Source organism: Pinus tabuliformis, chromosome X (genome assembly GCF_031772625.1).
Source record: "Pinus tabuliformis cultivar Carrire ecotype Pingquan chromosome X, CPIR1, whole genome shotgun sequence".
In the NCBI taxonomy this organism is placed as follows: Eukaryota; Viridiplantae; Streptophyta; class Pinopsida; order Pinales; family Pinaceae; genus Pinus; species Pinus tabuliformis.
This window is the reverse complement of record NC_142308.1, coordinates 590,162,482-590,186,562: the sequence shown is the minus strand read 5'-3', so window position 1 is coordinate 590,186,562 and position 24,081 is coordinate 590,162,482. Positions and strand designations below refer to the sequence as shown.

General features: G+C 39.5%; 1 protein-coding gene across 6 annotated transcripts in view; it reads left to right on the top strand.

Annotated features, from left to right (window-relative positions):
• LOC149141397 (ubiquitin C-terminal hydrolase 13-like) overlaps window positions 1-24,081 on the top strand; it is a 191,242-nt gene that overhangs the window by 69,212 nt on the left and 97,949 nt on the right. For 5 of the 6 annotated variants that reach the window (XR_016264002.1, XM_089446291.1, XM_089446289.1 and 2 more), the window contains exons 24-31: window positions 945-1,067; window positions 1,256-1,333; window positions 1,918-2,006; window positions 2,108-2,216; window positions 2,448-2,516; window positions 2,792-2,902; window positions 17,304-17,384; window positions 17,612-17,731. Coding sequence is in view for 5 of the 6 variants with exons in the window: in XM_089446291.1 (XP_089302417.1) it covers window positions 945-1,067; window positions 1,256-1,333; window positions 1,918-2,006; window positions 2,108-2,216; window positions 2,448-2,516; window positions 2,792-2,902; window positions 17,304-17,384; window positions 17,612-17,731 (780 nt within the window). In the remaining variant the exon portion in view is untranslated. The remainder of the gene's footprint in view (window positions 1-944; window positions 1,068-1,255; window positions 1,334-1,917; window positions 2,007-2,107; window positions 2,217-2,447; window positions 2,517-2,791; window positions 2,903-17,303; window positions 17,385-17,611; window positions 17,732-24,081) is intronic. The other variant, XM_089446292.1, reaches the window with a different exon arrangement.

Below are 24,081 nucleotides of genomic sequence, written 5' to 3'. Positions count from 1 at the left end.
TTGCATGCGGATATTTTTCTATTCTGGGGTGTAGAGAGATTCTCATTCATGCAAGCATCTTCTCTTCTTGAGTGGGTGCACTGTTCTAGGTAGGTGAACTCATGCATGAGGGCATCTTCCATGGCACATTAAGGTTAGGGTTTGGCCTCTTCAAAGGTGCCAGTTCACTAGATATGATCGGGTTCTTTGTAACCTCAAGTCTCTTGTTCTATGGAAGAGAGAGAGAGGGCTCTTCACGCTCTTGTTTAAACAGTTTGGCTTTCGAGTTAGTGCTTTTACTTGTGATAAGCTAATAGAAGATTCTATCTTTTCTTACGTCCAATAGAGACATTCAGCTTGCTGTTCTGATTTATTCCGAACTCTGTTTTATGTAGATCCAGACACCTTTAATTGCTGTTTTTATCTACCTCACCAGATGCTGTGTCCACACTACGAAATTTCTGAACAGAAGTTTTAGATAATTAAAATCTGGAGTTTTCATAGGGCTTCAGTGATTTTTGAGATTTAGCTGTAGGTTCTGGTTTCTATAATTGCAGATCTGCTTGTCACGTGCTGGGACATCAACAAATAGATTGGGCCAGTCTGCCTTCATTAAATGAGTACAAGTTAAGTGATACCTTTCCTACAGTGGATATTTTATTATTGAAGTTGTTGGGATACAACTTTCCAAGATGACATCCAAATTACCTCAAACTGTGTTTTCCAGTTGTGTTATCTGTGCGAGAAATGTCAGGAAGTCATCCACAGTAATATCAGTTAGAACCCTGTTATCATATTATCATAAAATAGTTCCTCGATAAAATGATAGAACCTGGGCATCTTAATTTGTTTTCTTTCATAGTTTGTTGCTTCTGCTTCTTCCCTGTGCTTTTCATTATGTATGCTGTCAATGTCTTCAAGATTTCCTAGATTTTACTAATATGATCAAAACTATGATTTTGCAGGAAGAGGCGGCAAAAGAATTTGGAATTCCGGTACAGTATCTACGTTTTTGGTTGTGGGCTAAGCGACAAAACCATACGTATCGGCCCAATAGACCTCTAACACCATTAGAGGAGTCCCAATCAGTAATATTACCTCTACTTATAGTCTTGGATCATGAGACGTAATTTTTTCTAAAGTATTTTTGTAAACATTGTAATGCCCAAGCATTTTAACACTCTTTTTTGTTTCATGTGAGAAATAAATATAAACTTGAGAGAGTGTCTTGTTTTAAGAGTTTATAAGATTGCTTTCTTATTATTTAAACTTACAGGTTGGTCACTTGAGGGAGGTTTCAAGTAAGGTGCAAAGTCCAGAGTTAAAATTGTTTATGGAAGTAAAGCATGGCCCGGTAACATTCTATTCCCAAGTTTTTATGTAGCTTTGCATATTTTCATAAATGATCCTTATTTCTTTTTAAGACGTTTTTTTCGTTACCCTATTATATGTGATAATCTTATTTCCATAGCATGGTATAACAATCTATTCCTATAATCTTTGCTTCCATTAGTAAGATAGTCTCAGTTAAGGTCTTTTAACTGAGTTCTTGTGTAGCTTTGCATAATTTCATAAGTGATCTTTATTTCAGTTAAGTTCTTATAACTGAGTTCATATGTAGCTTTGCATAATTTCATAATGATCCTTATTTTTAAGATATATATGTATATACTTTTTGGTTTTAAATTACCTTATTACATGTGATAATGCTATTGCCATAGCATTGGATAATGTGTCTTTAGGAAAAGTTGAAACTTTTAACAGTATTTTGTATCATCTTCATTTAACTTTTTAAACTGACAGAATTCATAAGATTAACAACTTTGGTTTGCTGATAACCTACATGCTATTTTCTTGATTATTTATAAAAAATTTCAAGGGCTGCATTCTGTGAACTGAATTGCTTCTATTGATGACACTCTGGATTTTTTCCTGTAGAATCTTTGCTTTCTTCCACCACCTGAAAAGAAGAAGGACGATATACTCCTTTTCTTCAAACTATATGATCCGGAGAAAGAATCACTGCGGTAGTAAATTTTTCCTATTATTAGTTATTTATTTTTTCATTTACATGAATTTTTTAATTTTACACCTACTCGACCTTTAACTTCATCTATATTGGCCTCAGATATGTTGGAAGGAGTTTTGAGAAGTCTGGAGGTAAACCAGCAGATATTTTACTGAAACTTAATGAAATGGCTGGGTTTCCACCAGACACCGAAATTGAGCTTTATGAGGTCAGTCGAAGATGAGTTTTGGAACAGTGATGAAGATGGCTGTATAAAAAATTCTCTTTTGTTTTAATGCCAGTAGTGCCCTTGTAATTATTTTCTTCTATATGATTAGGTTCCAGGACTGGAATGTTGCAGTTCTTTTCTCTTTTGGGAAAAATTGATGATTATTCTTTACCTTGGTAATCAATATCGCCATCTAAGTCTCATCCATGCTTTTATTGTTATAACTGACAGGAAATTAAGTTTGAACCTTGTGTTATGTGTGAGCGTATTGACAAGAGAGTTCCTTTCCGAAATAGCCAGGTGAATTTTTTCTATGCCGTATCATGGCTTCTTTTGATTTATTTTTATTGCTGGATGTTTATGTTTAGATCTTTGCTATTTGCATTTTTATTTTTTATATCTTTGCTATATATCTTGAGCTCTATGTTTTTATTTTACCATAATTCTGTAGCTTTTTTAGCAGTTGCATGTACATGTATACCTTCATTTTGCCATGAATCTGCAGCACTATAATTGCTTGTGCCATTTAAATTTTTGTGAACTCAAATATAACAACCCTCTTATTAATGTTGCAGATTGAAGATGGAGATATTATTTGCTTTCAGAGGGTTCTCTCGACAGATGAGGAGGAACGGTATCGATATCCACATGTGCGGTTGTTTTTGGAGTATGTGCGTAACAGACAGGTAAAATACCCTTTTACTTTGATATTAAAATATATGTAGCATTTCAAGTAAAATGCATGAGAAGGATTGCAACGCAGAGAAAATTCTGTTTATTCCGTGGATGAAATTATAGTATTTTTGTTGGTAGTTGTTTCCCTCTGCAACAGTCTGAATATAGGTTTGCAAAATTCTTTTAATCTAAAAAAGTCAGTTAGGTTCTTTTCTAACAGGATTAGTAGTTTTGCTGTAAGTCCTTTTTTGTTCTTTGTATCTATTGGGCTATTCTTTTTGTGAGTCAAATAGTAAATACTCTATGTTGCATGAGTTTCTGGAAGGTGGGAACGTTGGGAACTTGGGTACGGGTTTCCGGAACGGCTAGAGTTTTCCCCAAAATTTACAGGAAACGACTAATTGGGAGCTGTAATATTATATAATAAAAAATAAGAAATTAAAGAATTAAAATTATTTTTTTAATTATATAATTTATATAATAATCAAAATTAATATTGATTCAAAATACTCAAATATTAAAATCAATTTAAATATATAAATAATAAATATATAATCTCTCTTATATATAAATATATTCTCTGGGTGTCTCTTTCCCTGAGTCTCTCCCTTTTATATATATAAAATGTCAAGTTCATTATTAGTTCTCTGACATGTTTCTCTAGTTATTCTTACGAGAAAAAACAACTCTAATGTTTAAGCATTGACTGCCACATACAATATGCACACACAATCTTCTGCAATATATATATACATAAACAACAAAAGAAATACTCATCAGCATGACATCCCAGATATCTCCCTTACGTCGAGGTGCCACACGCTTCCTTAACCCATCAAGAGATTGCTCCAGTTTCTCAATTAAAGATATTGGTGTTAAAGATGTCTTTGGCCTTTCTTCCTGCGAAGGTTTCAACATAGGCTCATGTTTTGTGGGCAGTTCAGCATATTTCTCTACAGGCTTTGTATTCCCCAACCCTAGGGAACGCTGGAACTCCAAAAAAAATTGCCTTCAAAGCTCCCAGAACTTTCCCAAGCTCCCGTTGAAGCTCCCGCTGAAAAAGTAACGTTCCCATATAGTTCCTAAGCTCTCGGGGGTGCGGTAACCATTGGAATGAGTTTCCCACCTCTCGGGAGCGGTTGCGTGTAACAAATACCTCTTGGGTTCTTGTGGTAAAAAATGGAAGGCTTGCAATATAAAGGTAAGGGAGATTGAAGGTACACCAAGGAATCAAGAAATTGCCAAAAACAACCAGAATGTAATATATCTATAGCTTACTTCTTGTGTTTGTACATATAGCTGGTGCTATTTGATAAATATGGATTTCTTCTTCTCCACGTTTTGTTAGCTTTAGGTTTTGTATGTACTATTGGGGGATGACTTTTGCAGTGGTGGCCCAAATACTTTTGGGGTCAAATTCAACTCAAAAATTGTTTTGAGAATTTTTTTTTGTATTGATAGAAATGTTGCTTTATCCAAATTTTGCAACTCTAAAACAATTATCTGGGTTCTTCTCTAGCGTGATTTGTAGTTTTTCAGTAATTCATTTTTTGTTCTTTGAGTCTTTTGGGCTTTAGTAAGCCAACTGTGAAATTATGATCACTAACGCAATTTCTGGTTATTATTCTCCTACCTTTTCAAAGTATTTGTCAATTGCAATTACTTTGCGGCAAACACTGAATAAAACACAACTGTATGTTCACAAAAAATGAATATAGGAACTGAGAAAAATATGCACACACAGAAATATAGAACACCAGTATTTTCGAACAAATGTCCCACGAAAAACCCTAAAGGGAAAACTAGTTGGAAGATGAGGGTTCTATTATTAAAATTCTTTAGCAAAAGTAATATTACAACTGCTTTCTTGACACTGGCAAAGCTCCGCGAAAATTATTTCTTTACTTCTGCAAGACTCCTCAGACCTCGCGGAAGCTATTTGACCCACCAAAATCAATTCAGCGTCCCTATGAAGGTGATTTTGACTCGCATGTGCGGCCTTGGCTGAGGAACTCGACCCTCCCAGCTTCTCCCACTGGTTGGGAAAATAAATACGACCTCCACTAGAAAATCTCTCTCCCGCCAAATTAATTGTCCTGTGCAAATCAATCTCTCCTCTGCAACTTCGCTTGCTTAAGAATTTCTCCTCATTGAGCAATTTGTGCTGCCAAACTGTGTAATTCACACTCCTTGCTGGAGAAACTCACACTATTGGAAAATTGGACTCTCACTGCAGAAAAATCAATCTCCAAATTTTCTCGAAAATCTTTGTGAAGAATCTCACCAACAATCTCCTCTAAAACCCTTGCTACTGATGTCCCTGTGCTGCCTCTGCGCCCTTGCTTTCAATGCAAATCTTTTTCTCAATGTGTTCTCCAAATGCCCATCAATTTCCTCTTATAATCTCTTGATGATGAATCAATGACCATGATCTAATCACAATCGATGGCTAAGATCATTTTGACTCCATCAAGTGACTTTTCTAGTTTTCTCTATAGGAAAATCGATTTACTCCAAGTTATATTGATTATTAAGCTGTTTCCCTAAGTTAGGAAAATTTATTTAACTGCTTAATTAAATCTAATCAAGGCCTTTTCTCACGAAACCAATTTTGCGTATTGGAGAAAATTTGTTCCCTAGCTTCATAAACACTGAGACTAGAACACCTGTTTGAGCTATACACCAACACTCCCTCGTAGCAAGGAAGGTGTTCTGCATAAAACCTAACTTGTCTTTGAAGAAGATGAACCTCGCCTTCCCCAAAGCTTTTGTTAGAATATTTTCTACCGCTCATCTGTAGGTACATAATGTAGTTGGACTACCTTGCATTGCACACAATCTTTGATGAAGTGTTACCTGATGTCTATGTGCTTGGACCTGTCATGAAATACCAGATTCTCTGACAACCTGATGAAACTCTGATTGTCACAGTGTATCACTGTAGTCTCTACGCTTTGACGAAAAAGGGCTACCAACAACTTTCGAAGCTAAATGGCCTCGCATGTAGCCATGCTTGTTGCTATGTACTCTGCCTCTATTGATCTTAGTGCCATAGACTTCTGCTTCCTGCTATACCAAGAACAACTCCAGATCCCGTGCTGAAGCAACACATTGAAGTACTTTTCCGATCTATTGTGTTCCTTGCCTAGTTTGCGTTAGTATAGTCGACCAATCTAACACCATCACCTCGAGGATAACTGATCCCATATTCAATTGTGCCACAGAAATACCTCAACACATGTTTAGTTGCTATCTTATGCTCTCGCTTCGGCTCCACCATGAATTGACTTAGAGAGTTAACTACATAGGATATGCCTGGCTTGGTGTTGACTATATACATGTGAGAACCGATCAACTGCATGTACAAGGTGGGGTCCACATCCTTCTCCTTGGATGCATATATTTTTCTCCAATTGTTGATTAATGGTGTAGACATGGCCAGATAATCCTCCATCTTGAATCTGCTCAGGCTCTCGATACAATATCTCCCTTGACCAAGGAAGATCTCACCATCTTTCTGCCACACCTCCATATCTAGAAATTAGTGCATGAGCCCTAATCCTTCATCTCAAACTCTGTTGCAAGGTACCTCTTGCACTCCTCGATGAACCCTAGTGAACCTGTCAAGAACAAGTCAACCACGTATAGGACAAGAATGAGTACATCTCTTCAACCACCAAGTCATAGAGGTTGTTGTTCGCCTCACCCTTCACAAAGCCCTTGCCTTGCAAGTATCTGTCGATGCATTCATACCACACCTTGGGAGCTTGCTTGAGCCCGTACAAAGCCCTCTTAAACCTGGACATGTGGGTCTCTTTGCTGTGTGCTACAAAGCCCTCCGGTTGTTCAATGTACACCTCTTCCAATTCACCAATGAGGAACATCATCTTGACATCCATCTGATGGATCTGCCACACCATCTATGCTGCTAATGAGATCAAGACTCATATAGAAGTGTACTTTGCCACAGGAGCAAATGACTCCTCATAGTCTATCCCATCTTGCCACACCTACTGTTGTGCGACCGCTTAATAGCTAGAATGCTCTCTCTCTACTAGCTGAATGACCAATGCCATATTGCCAGTTTATCGCTTTGGTTGTCTTTGCTCTATCTTGCTCATACTAGGAGCCCCAGCAAACTCTTGAGCACCTTTGAGTGTAGCTTGAACCTCCCGGTTTTTCCTGCCAATAGTGGAGTTGAGAATGTCCACCTCCATGTCCTGGTGATGCATCTCCCTAATCTGCTGCATTTGCTGCTCCATACTTTGTGAAGCCTTAGGAGCATTCACACATGATCCTGTGCTTGTACTGGTCACTGTACTAGTGATTTGCTGTTGCCCCTGATTCTGTTGCTGTACTTTGGTTGCTTCTACTAGCTACTCACTTTGATCTTTTGCTGCTAGCATCTGTCTGGATCTTCTGTACACGTTGCCCTCCATGAACATGACATCTTGCATGACTATAATCATCTTGGCGCTTGGGATGAAAATCCTGTATGCCTTTGAGGTTTTGTTGTACCCAAAAAAAACCTCACTTTGCAATCTGATCCAACTTCGAACGTGTCTCTCTTGGAATACGGGAGTACACTAGGCAACCAAATATCCTAAAATGATTGACACATGGCTTCTTCTTGGTGAAAGCCTCCATGGGAGACATCTTGCCAAGTGCTCTATGTGGGACCCTGTTCTGAATGTAAACTACTGTACTACATGCCTCTGTCCATAGATAGCATTTGAGATCTTGGCCATACAACATAGCTCTGGCTGCCTTCGAAATCGATTGTTTTTTCCTCTCAGCGACCCCATTCTGCTGTGGGTTGTAAGGAATCGTCCACTCTCTCCTGATTCCTACTTTGGTGCAGAACTCCTGGAACTCTTTGCTGGTGTATTCCCCTTCATTATCTGACCAAAGTGTTCGAATCCTTTTGCTTGTCGCGTTCTCTACTAGAGCCTTATACTTGTGAAAGCGATTGAAGACCTCATCCTTAGTCTTCAAGAAATAGATCCAGGTCTTCCAGGAGAAATCATTGATAAAAGTACAAAAGTACTTGTATCCCTTGAGAGATTTCGTCGACATCGACCCACATATGTTTTGAGTGTACAAGGTCCAAAGTAGCTTGCGATTTACTGTCACTCCTTGGAAAAGATGCCTTGGCAAACTTCCCCTACACACATCCTCTACATACATCGTCGTGCTCTGTGCTCACCTTCGGAACACCTGTCACCATCTCCCGAAGTAGTCTAAGTGCTCCATGATGAATATGGCCAATCCTCCTATGCTAAAGCTCCACCTGGTCTCTCAGACTGCTACTGCTAACTAGTGTCTTGGGTGTGTCTAACTACAACCTGTATAACCAATTGCTCCTCACCCCAACTGCTATAGGTGACCTCCAATCCTTGTGTTGTAACATCACTCTAGCCCCTCTAAAGAGAACATCACACCCTTTGTCTTGAAGGATTGATACGGAGATTTGATTCATCTCTAGGCTTGGCACATGTAACACATCATGGGTGGGTAGTTGCTTGTCGTTCTCCCTCTGAAATAGAATAGTTCCTCGTGTTATTGGAGTGCACTTGGACTTGTTCCCTATCTGAATCTGGAACCTGATGTCCTCGTCATAATTGGAGAAGTACTCTCTAACTCCTGTCATATGAAATGATGCTCCACTGTCTATGTACTAGACACCCTCTGAAGTTGAGCTAGTTAGGCAAGCGATCAATGCGAACTCTTGCTCCATCCTGCCAGAGAGCTCATTTGCATCTGCTAAAGTTGAAACTTGCTTCTTGACCTTCTTCCTTTGTGGGCAATCACTGACTTAGTGGCCAAACTTGTGACAGACATCACACTTGACATTTGATAGGTCCTTCTTGCTCTTCTCTCCTTTCGAGCTAGGCCCTTTACTGGACCCCTTCTTTGCTTTGCCCTTTCCTGCTAAGGCGACATGCTCCTGCTCCCTCTCAACCTTCGGTACCTTGCCACTGTTGCTGGTGCCCTCAACTAAGTTGAGCTTCAACTCCTCCTGAGTGAAGTTACTCCATAGCCGATCCCAATCTGGAAGTTTGTCTCTTCTTGAAATCACCTGAACGAACATCCACCATTCCTTGGAGAACTCGATGAGTGCTATACGCACTAGCTCATCATCACTGGGTTTCTCCCCAACTGTATCGAGTTCATTTCTGACAGATCGAACTCTGGTGAGATAGGTAGTAACATCCTCTCCCTTATTCTGCTTGATGGTCCTTAGGTTCTCCTTGAGGATCAATTTCCTATTTTCTAATAGATCCTAGTACAATTTGACGATGGCATCCCACATCTCCTTCGTTGTACTCTTCTCTACGCTGTGTGGAAGCTAGTTCATCTCCGATAGATCGAAGTCTGGTGAGATAGGTAGTCACGTCTTCTCCCTTATTCTGCTTGATGGTCCTCAACTTCTCCTTGAGGATCAATTTCTAGTTTTTTGATGGATCCTGGTACAGTTTGACGATGGCATCCCACCTCTCCTTCGATTTTCCCTTCTCGGTGATGGGCAAAACGATATGATCTCTCACTCCGTCGAGAATCATCCTCTTTACTTTGGCATTGGCCCTCCTGTATTTATTTAACAGGATGTATTTATTGGTACAACAATAATTGTTGTAGCAAACTCCTTCACACCATACTCGTCCAATAGAAACAACAACCTGGCCTTCCATACTCCAAAGTTAGAGGCTCCATCCAACTTGTCATGATCTCTCAATCCTGTTGCGACCATCTTTGGAAATCTGTGAACTCAAATAAACTGGAGATATAGATTGAATAACTCAAACTGGGTATAATCAAATTGGGTATTAACACTCATGTGCTTTCCCTTCCTGTTCCTGCAGAGATCTAGGTTCTGCTCTCAGATTTGCTCTGATACCATGTGAAATTTTCATTACTGTTGTAATTTCTAGTTATTATTCTCCTATCTTTTCAGATTATTTGTCAACTGCAATTACTTTGTGACAAAGACTGAATAAAACACAACCACAACTTCATGAAAAAATGGATATAGGAACTGAGAAATATATGCACACACACAAATATAGAACACCATTATTTTCGGACAAATGTTCCTGGAAAAACCCTGAAGGGAAAACCAATGTGCTAACGAGGGTTTTATTATTAAAATTCTTTATCAAAAATATTACAACTGCTTGCCTGACACTGGAACGACAAAATTATTTCTTCACTTCTGCAAGACTCCTCAGACCTGCTGGAAGCTATTTGACCCACCAAAATTAATTTTGCCTCCCTCCCTCTGAAGGTGATTTTGGCTTACACGTGTGGCCCTGACTGAGAAACTCGACCCCCCTGGCTACTCGCACTAGCTGGGAAAATAGATACGACCTCCACTAGAAAGTCTCTCTCTCCCGGCAAATCAATTCTCTTGTGCAAATCGATCTCTCTTCTAAAAATTCACTTTCTTCGTAATTTCTCCTTACTCAGCTATTTGCACAGCCAAACTAGGTAACTCGCACCCCCCAGCTAGAGCAACTTGCACTACTGGAAAATCGACCTCAGTGTAGAAAAATCGATCGCCAAATTTCTTTGGAAATCTCTATGAAGAACTTCACCGACAATCTCAGCTGAAACCCCTGTTGCTGATGCCCCTGCGCCCTTGCTCTCATTGCAAATCTATGTCTCAATGTGTTCTCCAAATGCCCATCGATTTCCTCGTATAATCTCTCGTTGACGAATCAATGGCCATGATCTAATCATAATCGAGGGCTAAGATCATCTTGACTCTATCAAGTTACTTTTCCGGATGTCTCTAGAGGAAAATCAATTTACCCCAATTAACACTTATTAATTAAGTTGTTTCCCTAAGTTAGAGTTAGTAAATTCTAATCAAGGCCTTTTCTCACGAAACCAATTATGGGTATTGGAGAAAATGTGTTCCCTAGCCTCGTAGACACAATATGAGACTAGAACACTTATTTGAGCTATACCAACTCACACCAACTAGTAAATGCTTCTAAAATTGATGAGGTCAAGAAATCGGATATGTTGAAGGCTTTGGAGAAAAGTAAATATAATGTAGTAACATTACACCAATGATTCAAGAAATTGCAAAAGCCAGTCATAAATGATCTATGTCCTATCTAACTTATTGTGTTTGTACTTGTCACTAGTGTTATTTGATATATAGGGCTATCTTCTTCTCCATGTTCTCCTAGGTTTAGGTCTTTTGTTGTGCTTTTGGGAAATAATTTTTGTACTCTTGTCACAATTACATTCAGTGTAAAAATTGATGATGTTTCGAGGTATAGAACAATACTTTTGACTCTTAATGAAAAAATTGAAAGCATCCTTATACTTTCATTGCATAGGCAATGTCTAAATGTTGCAATTTTGAATATGTATAGGACCATAGGTCACAATTCTATACATTATTTTGGGTGTATTTGTTGTGTTGATAGAAACATTGCCTTAGCAAATGTTTTCAACTTAAAGAAGTTAGCTGGGTTCTTCTCTAACAAGATTTGGAGTTTCACAAGTGGTCCTTTTTTGTTGTTTGTATCTTTTGGGCCAATTTTTTAGTAAGCCAAATAGTAAATGCTTATGAGATTTCTGAGGTCAAAACATTGGAAATGCAAAGGTTTTGGAGTATGTAAAGACAAGGGAGGAGTAATAACACCAAATATGCAAAAAAAACTAGAAATGTTATATATCTTGTCATACTTATTGTGTTTGTACCTATTGTTGGAGCTATTTGATATATAAGGCTTTCTTCTTCTCCATGTTCTCTTAGCGCTAGGTTTTTTGATGCATCTTTTTCTCGATGCTCCCAACAATTATGGGCACCAATGAATAGGCAGATGGTAGCACCATTTAAGCTCCACAAGACCTTGGAAGGCCTCTTGTGCCCCACCAATGAGACTTGTGTGGAGTTGTTAGGTCCTAGGACAAGGCTTATCTATCTAGTTGACAATCCTTTGTGTTCAAAGGACAACAATAGGCACCTCCCTTGATATATAGAGATACACCATAGATCAACACGTCTTCTAGATCATCAAGACTAACTATCTTCTACTACCCTCGCCAAGCTTGTGCTCAAGATGCCTTTGTTACACGGGAATCACTGCCGGGAGGTGGAAACCCGTTCTAATGGTTTCCGCGCTCCCGGGAGCTTTGGAACTGTATGGGAACATTCCCTTTTCAACGGGAGCTGCAATGGGAGCTAGGGAAAGTTCCGAGAGCTTTGAAGATTGTTTTTTTGGAGTTTTGACGTTCCCTGGGGTTGGAACTTGGGGAATACAAAGCCTGTAGAGAAATATGTTGAACTGCCCACAAAACATGAGCCTATGTTGAAACCTTCGCAGGAAGAAAGGCCAAAGACATCCTTAACACCAATATCCTTAATTGAGAAATTGGAGCAATCCCTTGATGGGTTAAGGAAATGTGTGGCACCTCGATGTAAGGGCGCTATCTGGGATGTCACGCTGATGAGTATTTCTTTTGCTGTTTATGTATATATATCGCAGAAGATTGTGTGTGCATGTTGTATGTGGCAGTCAATGCTTAAACATTAGAGTTGCTTTACTTTTTCTCTTAAGAATAACTAGAAAAACATATGTAAAACTGTAACTTTGTATTTTTATGCTAGATTGTTTCAAAGACTCGTCATGTGTCAGAGGACTGATAATGAACTGGCATTTTAATATTTTATATACATAAAAGGGAGAGACTCAGGGAGAGAGACACCCAGAGAATATATTAAATATTTATATATAAGAGAGATTATATGTTTATTATTTATATATTTAAATTGATTTTAATATTTGAATATTTTGATTCAATATTAATTTTGATTATTATATTAATTTACCGTAGACTGTTCTTTGCTCTTATGTCTAGAAGTTCTACCTTCAAGGAGCTCATTATCCCGGAGATCACCAATGGTTTTAGCTCACCATTTACGCCGAAGAGTAGAGGAACCAATATCAGGAGGAGGTGGAGAAGGCTCAAGAACAATAGGAGCAGCAAGAGGAGGGTTATTTTCCGGAGGAAGCTCAGGTAGTGTATTATCAAATACTGAGGCTGCATCATCCCTCCCATCAAGTGGACCTATCGGAAGGAGAACATTGTGAGGCTGATCCTCAGAACACTGCTCAGAAGACTGAAAGAATCCTTTGTCTTCATCAAATACTACATCCCGACTGAAGCTAAGACGACCAGTGGCTATATCTATCAGCCTATAGGCCTTGTGATGATCACTGTACCCTGTCATCATGAGTTTCTGGCTTTTGGAATCCAACTTAGAGCGCTTAGTAGCTGGAATCCAAACATATGCAACTGAGCCAAATACTTTGAGGTGACTGATCTTAGGCTTACGGCCAGACCAAACCTCTTCGGGAGTCTTCCCCTTAACAGCCTGAGTAGGTGATCGGTTAAGAAGATAGACAACAGTGAATACTGCATCAGCCTAGAATTTGTTCCGAACACTCCTGTGTTGTAACATGGAATGAGCCATTTCAACAACCGTACGGTTGCGGCGTTCAACAACACTATTCTGTTGAGGAGTGTAGGGTGTAGTTAACTGGCGTTTGATGCCATGACTATCACAGAAGTTGGAAAAAACAGAAGAACAAAATTCCCCCCCCGGTTATCTGTCCTAAGAGTCATGATATTACAACCAGACTCTTTTTCAACTAAGGTTTTAAACTCCTGAAAGGTACTAAATGCATCAGATTTATATTTTAGAAAATACACCCACATCTTTCTACTAAAATCATCTACAATAAGTAAAAAATATTTGCAACCAGTAATAGAAGATGTATTCATAGGACCACAAATATCAGCATGAACTAACTGGAGTGCCTTAGATGCGCGCCAAGAGATTCTCCATCCTTGAATGAAGACCGATGTTGCTTGCCAGCTTGACAGTCGCCGCATATTCCCAACTGCTGAGTCTGAATATCAGGTAACCTTGACACAAGTCCCTCCCGAGAGAGCTGAGAGAGATAGTGCATGTTTAGATGCCCATATCGCTGATGCCACAGAGTGCTGATGGGAGAAACACGAGCTGCTAGAGCCACTTCTGGAGAATCACCAGTGTCAAGAAGCCTGTATAGACCATGATCCTCTAGGCCAATAGCAATCGTAAGACTAGTGTCCCTGTCGATAATGGAGCACTTGTGCGCACTGAACACTACATCAAGCAGAGGAGAGTCCCTCATAATCTGGCTGACAGACAGCAGATTAATTTCCATACTAGGAACATAGTACACATTCAGGAAGATGAGTGTGCGCCCACCAGACTGGATCCGAACTGTAACTTTGCCGACCACTGTGCACTCTTCACCTCCGCCGAATACTACTGAATCACTAAAAGGTGAGAAGTCAATAAACCATTCACGCTTGTGAGAGAAATGGCGTGATGCACCAGAGTCAATGTACCAGGTGGAAGACGGGACATGATCTGAAGAGCTTTTAGCCATAAAGGCGAAAAGGCAGATTCTCTCTGCTCGGACTGTTCTGCAACATTCGCTGTCTGATGGGGCCCTCCTTGTTTCTTCTGTTCAGAAGCAACCCTCTGTCGGCAATCTTTCTTCATGTGGCCGAATTTGTGACAGTAATTACGTTGCACATTTTTCTTCCTAGCAGGATCAAAAGGCTGAGAAGAACCTTTCTGCTGAAAGGACTGAGAGAATTGATCTTTGGCAGCAAAAGCATTTTCTGAGGAGGCTGATGAGGCACCACTACCAAACTGTTGTTTCCAACGATCCTGCTGCATGAGTTTGTTTCATAGCTCCGGAAACTTCAGATCAACATTAGTGGAGGTAATGTTGAGTGTTTCCATGAAGTGCTCATAAGATTTTGGTAGACATTTCAGAGTGATGACTACCATATCTTCTTCCTCCATGGTCCGACCAATGGCTTCAAGCTGATCTCGAATGTCTTTGTTCTTGTTAAGATGTTCCTATAAAGACATATGATTGTCCATCATGATGGAGAACAATTGATTCTTGAGAAAGAAAGCTGTGCTTTTGTCGGATGTTTCGTGCAATTCCTTCAAATGTTGCCAAATTTCAGCAGCTGTTTTGCCAGAAGGAATCTGAGGTAACTGATCATCAGTCACAGAAAGTTTGAGAAACATAACAGCCTCTCGATTTCGATCATCAAACTTATCTTGATTGGTACCAGCGATACCAGGACTGAGCTCTTTGTTCAAAACGAGCTGGTGAAGTCGCCTATATTCAAAAATGGTCAACGTTCTCTGTTTCTAGATGTTATAATTGGTGCCATTAAAGCGTTGACTGCCTTCCAACATCAGATTTGTGAGTGAGGCCATCTGCACGTTTCCCAAGACACAGGAAAAAAACAACAAAGAAGGTTGACCCGGATTTTAATGCAGAGGCCGAAAAAAATAAGCAGTCAATACTTAATTTGAGTAATGACGTTCAACAGAGAAGACATGCTCAGCCAACAATAAAAAAATACACTGAAGACACTGTATAAGAGTGCTGATAAATACAACAAATAATAGAACTTGGAAACTGAGTGTATATATGTCCAGTACCCTACGCTGAGAGCACCTGTAGATGAGAACGCTCTTGTCGTATTTCTTCACGGCAGTGTCTTTATGACAACAACGTCTTTCTCTGCTGTTCAATATGTTTGTATCTGCTGACAGCCAATTAAAAAACAAACAAAAACCAGCTGCATTTGACTGGATTCCTCCACATGAACAGCGACAGTGACAGCAGCGGCGGGAATGAATGAGTTTGGAACGCTGATTTCGGAAATTTTGGTGGATTTGAGCGCACACAATGAGGGCAGAAGCGGTTCCGCCAAGACGTTTTCACGGCTGCTCGTAAGACCGATCACTCTCGATGCAATAGCTATCCCGTAAGCCAGATCAACAACGATTAATATTTGCGGAGAGACAAACACAAATTCATTAAATTGGAGGGGCAGATATTTGACGGGCTACGAAAATATGGAAGCGACTTGCACGACAACGAGTCGCATCCGACAGAGCAGATCACGAGGACTCGATCTGATCTGATCTTCTAGAGGCAGGGTTTATATTTTCCAGCCGGGTGCACTCTTGCGGAAAAAAAATGCGCTATGAGGATCCGAGACCCACAATTGGTATCCACAGGTATGTGTTCATACTGTTCAAGCAAATGGCAAGAGAGACTGTGTATCGCCCAGAGTTGCGCTTCAACTTCAGCACACGAGAGATTAATGGCCTCGGACTACCAGTGGCTGAAGTATATTACAATGCTGAAAAGGAGACCGCGCCCCGAAGGCGCTTCTGAAATAATAATATATATTTATACTGTAATCGCAGATTTCATCCTTCCGGCCGTGATGCAACTTAGCTCACCTTGTAATCACGGCAAATTATCGCTGGAAATTGCCTATACAGCAAACAATGAAACTCTCAGGTTCAGTCCCCACGACTTATCCTTCAGGCACTGGAGATAGGAGCGGGAAAAAACCTTCGATTACTGCACTAATCAGAACGAAACCTCTTGCAGCGTAGAAATTTTGACGCCAAAAAATAAAAATCCAGATTCCTACAGAGCTATTTCGAAATGAAGCAAAATTTTTCAGATAATGAAAAATTATTTCGAAAAATACCTAAGCTCTGATACCATAATGAATGAATGAATTGAATTGATTTACATGAGCAAAATGAAGCTCAATAAGTAATACAGAGATATTTACAGTAATAGAAACATCAAGTTTCTATTGGGAAATAGAAAGAACCAGTTTCATCTAAGAAATTGCTAAAAAGATAAAAATAGCAACAGCTAATAAGAATGAGCATTAAACACTAAATAGTATTATTCTAATACTCCCTACTTTGTAATGGCTTTTAACTTCCTTGCATGCTGACTATGGTACTTCTTTGATTCAATGTGCTTTTGATTGTTCATAAGCCCTGGACTTTCGGTTGCTCGTTCCATCCATTACATTTTTTATAAGAGCATTGACTTCAAGAAGATATGCTAAAACTACATTCAGGATAATTTATGATTTTCTTGGTTTTGTCTTACATTTTTTAGAAGTCCATTGACTTCAAGAAGATGCGCTAGAATTACATTCAAGATATTTATGATTTTCTTGGTTTTGGCATTGGCGTATGTTCTCTTCTTTGTATCTGTTGATGCTCTTTATCACAGAGTTGAATAATAGTACATGTTTAGCACTTTCCTGCTGCTTGTCATAAAAGAACAAAAGGGATCTTCCTAAGATGCAAGTTATTGGGTACTCTAAACATGCACTTTTGGTTGTCAAGGAGTAGCACATGGAGTATAAATATTGGTAGATGAATTTGGATTCTATGACGGGTTGACTACTTTTATAGATTCTAAGATTTGAGATATTGTATAACTTTATGTCAGGAGCATCTTCATGTTTGTTTATGCTTTGCAGGTAAGATTGAAGAAAGAACAAGAAGAAAAGGAGAAGAAACGGAAAGAGAAGACAGAAGCACATCTTTATTCTATTATTAAAGTAGGTGCACACTGAATTTTTATGGGTTATTATGACCATGCATTACTGACCTTTTTTGAATTCTCTTATACTTTTCATGATTCCAGAAATTATGGCTAAAACACAAATGAGTTAGAAGTCCAGGACATATTTCTTTGGGTTAAAACTTAATTTTGTGCATTTCAATTTATACTTCACAACAGATTCAAGTGCATTCCAACTTGATTTGTGTATCATTGTTTTTCCAGGTGGCACGGGATGAAGATCTTGCAGATCAAATTGGGAAGGACATATATTTTGATCTTGTAGATCATGACAAGGTCCGAAGTTTTCGTGTGCAGAAGCAACAACCTTTTACCTCTTTCAAGGTATTTTTATCTTAACAAACCAAAGATTGAATCTCACCCATTAAGATTTATGGAATCTACCACCGTTGTTGATATGTGTAGTACTGCCTAAGGTATTTTCTTCTCACAAAAGCTTTTAAGATTGGGAGTTTGTTCATGTACTAGACATACATAAAGATTAAAATTCTACCTTTAGTAATAATGCTTGTATCTTTCTTTATTTAGTAAGTCATGGCATAATTATTGTATCTATGCATGTGAGCAGTAATACCAAGTTTGAGTATGTATCTTAGTTTTGATTCCTGCAGCAACATATGCTGTAGTCTTATTTCTATTACATCTCGAGTTTGGGTGTGTTAAATGTTGTAATAATATTTCAATTTGAAGTATTCCTTCGTTGAGCGTAATTCTTGTCCTGCTAGGTCTTTGAAAATAACCTATTTGATACTGCCAATTGGTAAAATGTTGCCAGGAAAATTGTTTAGCCGGGAAATCATGTTTTGACCAAAAAGCCTGCACGTTATCCCTTGTTATTGAAGACATTTTGCCTTCATTGAAGCTTTTTAGACAAAAAAGGTTGTTAAGGAGTTTTGCAAATCCTTTTCCATAAGTGGTAAAGATAATAATCAGTATTTGCAAACCTCGATGACAAGATTTCTTTATGCTACTGCTCTGTTTTTACGTGGTATTGATGAGATTTTTTAACACGCTGTTTTTCTTTTATACTTGTTATGACAAATTGTTTTAATTTTTATTGTGTTTGTTGCCTTTTAATTTGTAATTCCTGGCCGAAGGCCAACAAATCCACAATGTATACTGTTAGTTTTATTAGGTTACTCTGAGTTGTTCTCCTTGAGGTTGTTGTGTTCAATAGATCCAGTTCAATGTTAGAGAGATTCTAATGGGGTGCATCAGTGTTGTAGGCATCCGGTGGTTTGAGGGGTATGTGTTTTCTACTATTGGAGGGTTTGGATCCCAAGGCAAGGGAGGTGCATACATCTTCTAATGCTGGATGGTGCAAAACCCACTGCAGGAGCGTGCATTGCATGTGTTTTTTTTTTCTTTTCTATTCTGGGGTGCAGTGCATGAGAGATTCTCATTCTTGCATATGTATGCATTCACTCTCCTCAAGTCTTTGCACTGTTCTATGCAGGTGAACTGATGCATGAGGGCACTTTTTTCCATGGTGCATCAGGGTTAGTGTTTGACCATTTCAAAAGAGGTCTTTTACTGGATAAGTCCAGGATTCATTGTCATCTCTCATCTCTTGTTCTATAAAAGAGAGGGCGCTTCACTCTGTTGGTTAGACAGTTGAGTTTTGAGGTAGCATGTTTGATTTTGATATGGTTGTAGTATATGTAATCTTTTCTTTGTCTAATAGGGGGAGGCATGTGATTGTTGCTGTGATATTCCACTTGCTGTTCTGATCTTTAGAACTCTGTTTTATGTTGATGTGAATGCGTTGATTGCTGTTTTAAATCTTTGATTAACCTTGTGAGATGCTGTGTCTGTGCTTTTAAAGAATCTGGACAGAAGTTTTAGTGTATTCAAACCTCAAGGTTTAATAGGCGCTGAGTGATTTTTCAGATTTCGCTGTAGGTTCTAAATTGTATGATCGCATATCCTGCTTATCATTTGCTGATAATTTAACATAGTATTAGCGCTACATCAGTGTTGCAGGAACTACCCCCTGGGCCAGAGTTTGGAACCGTGTTCTGTATGGAACTGCTGCAGAACTGCTTCAAAATCCACATTCCCAATATCCGGAATTGTGCTTCCTCTGTGTTGCTGTGCTCATTGCCACTGCAGAACTGCGCTGGTTCTGTACATGATCCGGTCATGGTTCTCAGAAGCTTCCCATGCGGTTTTGGCTGAACTTGCATGCTCTGCAGACTTTTTATTTTTATTTTTTTTAATGTTTTAGTTACTTTAACTCCCAGGTTAGGAGGGGACCTAGGTTGGGTTAGGAATGAAGGAAGAGTGAGTATGAGATTAGAAGGCCTTTTATCCCTCTCTTTTCTTTATTCTTTCATCTCATTTTCTTGAGCTTGGAGAAGAGAGCAAATAAGATGGCAGATTTGTGAGGGCTTGGAGAAGTAAATAAAGAGGAGCTTGGAGGAGATAACAAAGGCTGCCATCTACCTCAACTTCTCAAGAGCTGAAGAGGTAATTGCAAACCCCAACTCTCTCATTTTCTTGTATTTTTTCTCTTCTCCTACTCTTTCACATTCCTTCTCCCTTGTTTTATTGCAGGTTGTCCATGTAAGCTTTGGGAAAAATGGTCTTCCTTTGGTTTATCATTCCATATTTGGTTTTCACGGCGTTGGTGAGGCATAGGCATCAAAGGGAAGAAATGGAAGAAGGGGATAGTAGTCACACTCATAGTGACCCAATGTATGATGATGAGGAAGGGTTTGAAGGTCAAAGGGATGAAGATGTAATGTCCCTCCTAAATTATTTTGGAACAAGATTTATTTCTACATATTGGGGCCAATTTTGGAGGAGATGGGGCCCATTCGATTTTATTAGGAGACTTAGGAGTTAGAAGTAAGTTATTTTGGTTTTGTTCACACAAGGAAAATAAGCACTTCTTAAGCCAATAGTTTGAATTGCATGAGAGGGAAAATCAATGGCTTAGTAAAGGATCCACGAAGGATGGAAAATGGAGGGAAAAAGTGGTCCACGAAATCTATAGAAGGAAGGTAGCTCTCCACATTTCATTCATCTTATTGGAGTATATCGATTTCTCTTTGGTTGCTTGAGCTGCTTAGCCGAGTCACTGGCTGTTTAGCACAAGTTCTTCAGGTGAAGAGCTCACCCTCTCTTCAGGGGACTTCGAGTGCCACCCTAGGAAGGTTTTCTTCATTTCTTCAGGAGAAGGATCACATTGTGATTCCTAGCAGTAGCATTCCCTTCCAGGTTGTGCGTATTACTGGGGGATACAGTGGAGAGGAGGCCGAGCTCATTGGTGGTGCTTAGCAGTGGAGATTTGATGTGAGATTTTACGGAGAGGAGGCTAGGGAGGATAGTCAGCATCTAGGAGAGTTTGGGAGCTGATTGAGCTTCTGGCTTGGCAGTGTGACTTTTGCACTACTTGGGCTAGTGCATAGGCAGTGTGTGGGAGCTCATTTGGTGGTTAGAGTATCAGTCCTTGAGGCTGAGCTTTGCCGTGGAGGTTAGAGGAGATATTTGGAGTGGTGTTTGCTTCCATTTCAGAGCCTGACGGAGGACTTTGTGGTCATTCCTTCCAAGCCGTATTTCTGGAGTTGTTTGGAGGGCGTGGGCCATAGAAGAGGTCGAATTTGGGAGGTCAAAATTTGGCCAAACCATTTTTGGGTTTTCCTGGGTTTTTGACAAGGATCCCAGATATAAAGTTTCTGCGTTTTTTGAGCACCGGAAGTGGGGTTTTCAGCCATATCTTCGCAGCAGAGATTGTAAAATTGTTGGGGATTGCACAGTGCCTTTGGGGGTCGGTTTTGGGAGGTAAAAATCGGGCCAAACCATTTTTCGGTTTTAGTGGGTCTTGGCCAGGGAGTTTGTGGTTAAAGTTTCATCACTTTTTGAGCATCGAAGCCGGTGTTTCTTGTAGCTCCTTTCCAGCCAGTAGGTGTAGTTACTGGGAGATAGCGCAGAGCATTAGAGGAGCAGTTCTTTCCAGCATTGAGATTACTGTTTGACACTCAAGTTCTGTCAAGCTTTCCCTTGAGGCAAGCTCAGGTGCTTTTTCCACACTATTGTACTTGCTCCACTCCATTAATTAAATGGCTCAGCTGGTACACATTTTTGTTTTGTATTGAGCATTTGTTGTTCGTTTAATTTTTCTGTGTATGAATCACGTTTGCTTTTGTATATCACTCTCTGTTCCAAATTTTCTGCATTTGGAACAGTACAGAAGAGGACAATGAAATGCAAGGGGAAAAGGTTCATGGACACCGTTGTGGAGATTTGTGACAAAAATTGAGGGGGTAGAGGTGATTGAACCTCTAATTTATATGTCTCCTCACACAGGTATACGAACTGGTTCATATACCTGTGTGAGGAGGCATCTTTGCCGGGTAATGGAGAGTGATGGCAATAAGGGTGCCATAGGGATCTCAATTTTCCCTAAGGTATCAATAGAACAAAGGTAAAGATACATCAAAATAGAGGAGGCTGCAAAAGAAACGACAAGAAACAAAAACATCAATTCGATGCAACCTCTAGATTTGGAGGCCACATAACTTCATCTCCTTTTGGAGCTTCTGGAACCTTTGAATCTAGAAGAACAATAGTAGATTTCCTTAATATTGTCGAAGGGGTGAGTTGGATGCCAATGTGTTGTGGTTTCTTTGTGCTTGCAGTATACCATTCAATGTGCGTCGCTTCCCCTATTGGTATGATTTGGTTACGGCCATCAATGAAGTCCTTAGAGAATACTAGAGCCCTAACTATGAGAAAGCTAGAACTTTGTTATTAGACAAAGAAAAAACCAGAATTCAAAGAACTTTGACATGGTTTACAAACGAGTGGGGGAACTGTGGGGCATCCATTATATTAGATGGTTGGACAAGTTTTAGAAACCCACATTTGATAATGTTCTTGGTGTTTTTGCTAGTGGTGCATTGCATCTTACAACGTATGACTCTTCCTCGATTAGTGCACCTTCTCAAAACATTACAAATCTCCTATTGAAAGCAATTAATGGTGTTGGTGTTGCTAATGTGGTTTAGGTAATCACTGATAATACAAAAAATTGTAAGGGAGCAAGAAAAATTATTGAGCGGGTGTATCCACACATATTTTGGTGCGGGTGTATCCACACATCTTTTGGTTCGGGTGCTTGGTGCACACATTGAACCTTTTGATGCATGATATTGTCAAGCACAGAGAACGTGCATGGGTTAATCAACTATACAAGAGAGGGAAACAACCCATTAACTTTGTCACAGGGCATATAAGGGTTAATTACTTTTATGGCATTGACTCCAAGTTGCATCTAGTTAAGATTGCGAAAACTAGATTTGTAAGCATTACCTCACCTTTTAGGAACCTATTGAAGGTGAGGCAAGCTTTTCGTGCTATGGTGATTAGTGATGCATATGAGGACATGCGTAGTTCTCTTAGAATATATCATTTGACCCTTTCTCGATGAAACATGTCCTAATTCTCCAATGGAGTAGTGAGCTCCTCTAAATTTGTTCTCTTGACCACTTCAACTATCTATAAACACTAAAGAGATGGCACATCTTCAACTATCAATAAACTCTGAAGAGATGCACATCCTTTATAATTGTGCAAGAGTGGTTTTGGACGTTTACAAGTCCTCTTAAGGTTTGGAAACCTTTTTCCTGTATGTTTCATAATCAATGATTATGGGTGCAAACCATCCAAATTCCTCCTTGAATGATGGGCGTTCCTCCTAAAATGCATGTTTAACCCTGAAGAGAGGTTCTAGACAACATGTGTCATTATCTCATGGAGGTTATTTTCGAGAAAGCTCATTGTTGTGTAAATGATGCCAAAAGGTCACTAGATGATGACTCATGCCTCCAAATATATCACTCATGCATTGGAAACTGTGAAGATGCTCCAAGGCACTCCCCATTGGGGAACTATGTGTGAAAATATGTGGACAAATTGCCCCCAAGAAGAACCACTGCCACATGTACAATAGCGCCTCTGAATTTGTGAACTCAAATATGCATATACTGTTAGTTTCTGTAGCATCGGATGTGTTTTAGCCACAAAATTTGGTGGAGAGGCTAGAATACATGAGATCTCCAAAACCTAGAAATTGTTTCTGGAAATTCCAGCCAGAGATGACTTAATTAGATTATTAACCATTTTTTTTGATGTTTCCTAAGTTTAAACTTAGGAAAATTGGTTAATTAATCAGAATTAACTATGTCAAGATGAGAATTCTCTATAAACTCACACAGATTGACTCTGATATGATCTTGGTGCTTGGTGCTCCAACAGAGGATTATAAGTAGTAGTCGATGGGCACTTGGAGAACACATTAGAGTCACTTAGAGAATTCGATTTTCCAGAGTAGCAGCAGTCAGTTGCCGAAGAGTTTGAGCTTTAGTGAGGAAGTAGGGACAATGAGGGGTAGGGATAGTGAGGTTGGAGGAATATTTCTAGATCCCGTGAGTGCATTTGCAGAGAGGCAGAAGAGCCACAGTGAGGGTGACGCAGGGACTGTGCAGTAGCCTATAAAGGCAGTTCGATTTGCAGATTCGGAAAGTCGTTTAAGTGTTCCGGTGGTAGAAGAATTTTGCAGAGGTTGGGAGAAGCGTTTCCATAGTCGGTGGCAAACAAAAGAAGCAACTCGGATTGAGATCTGGGTTGTACGAATTAGAGCCTATGCAGAGGGTGACGTAGGGAAATTC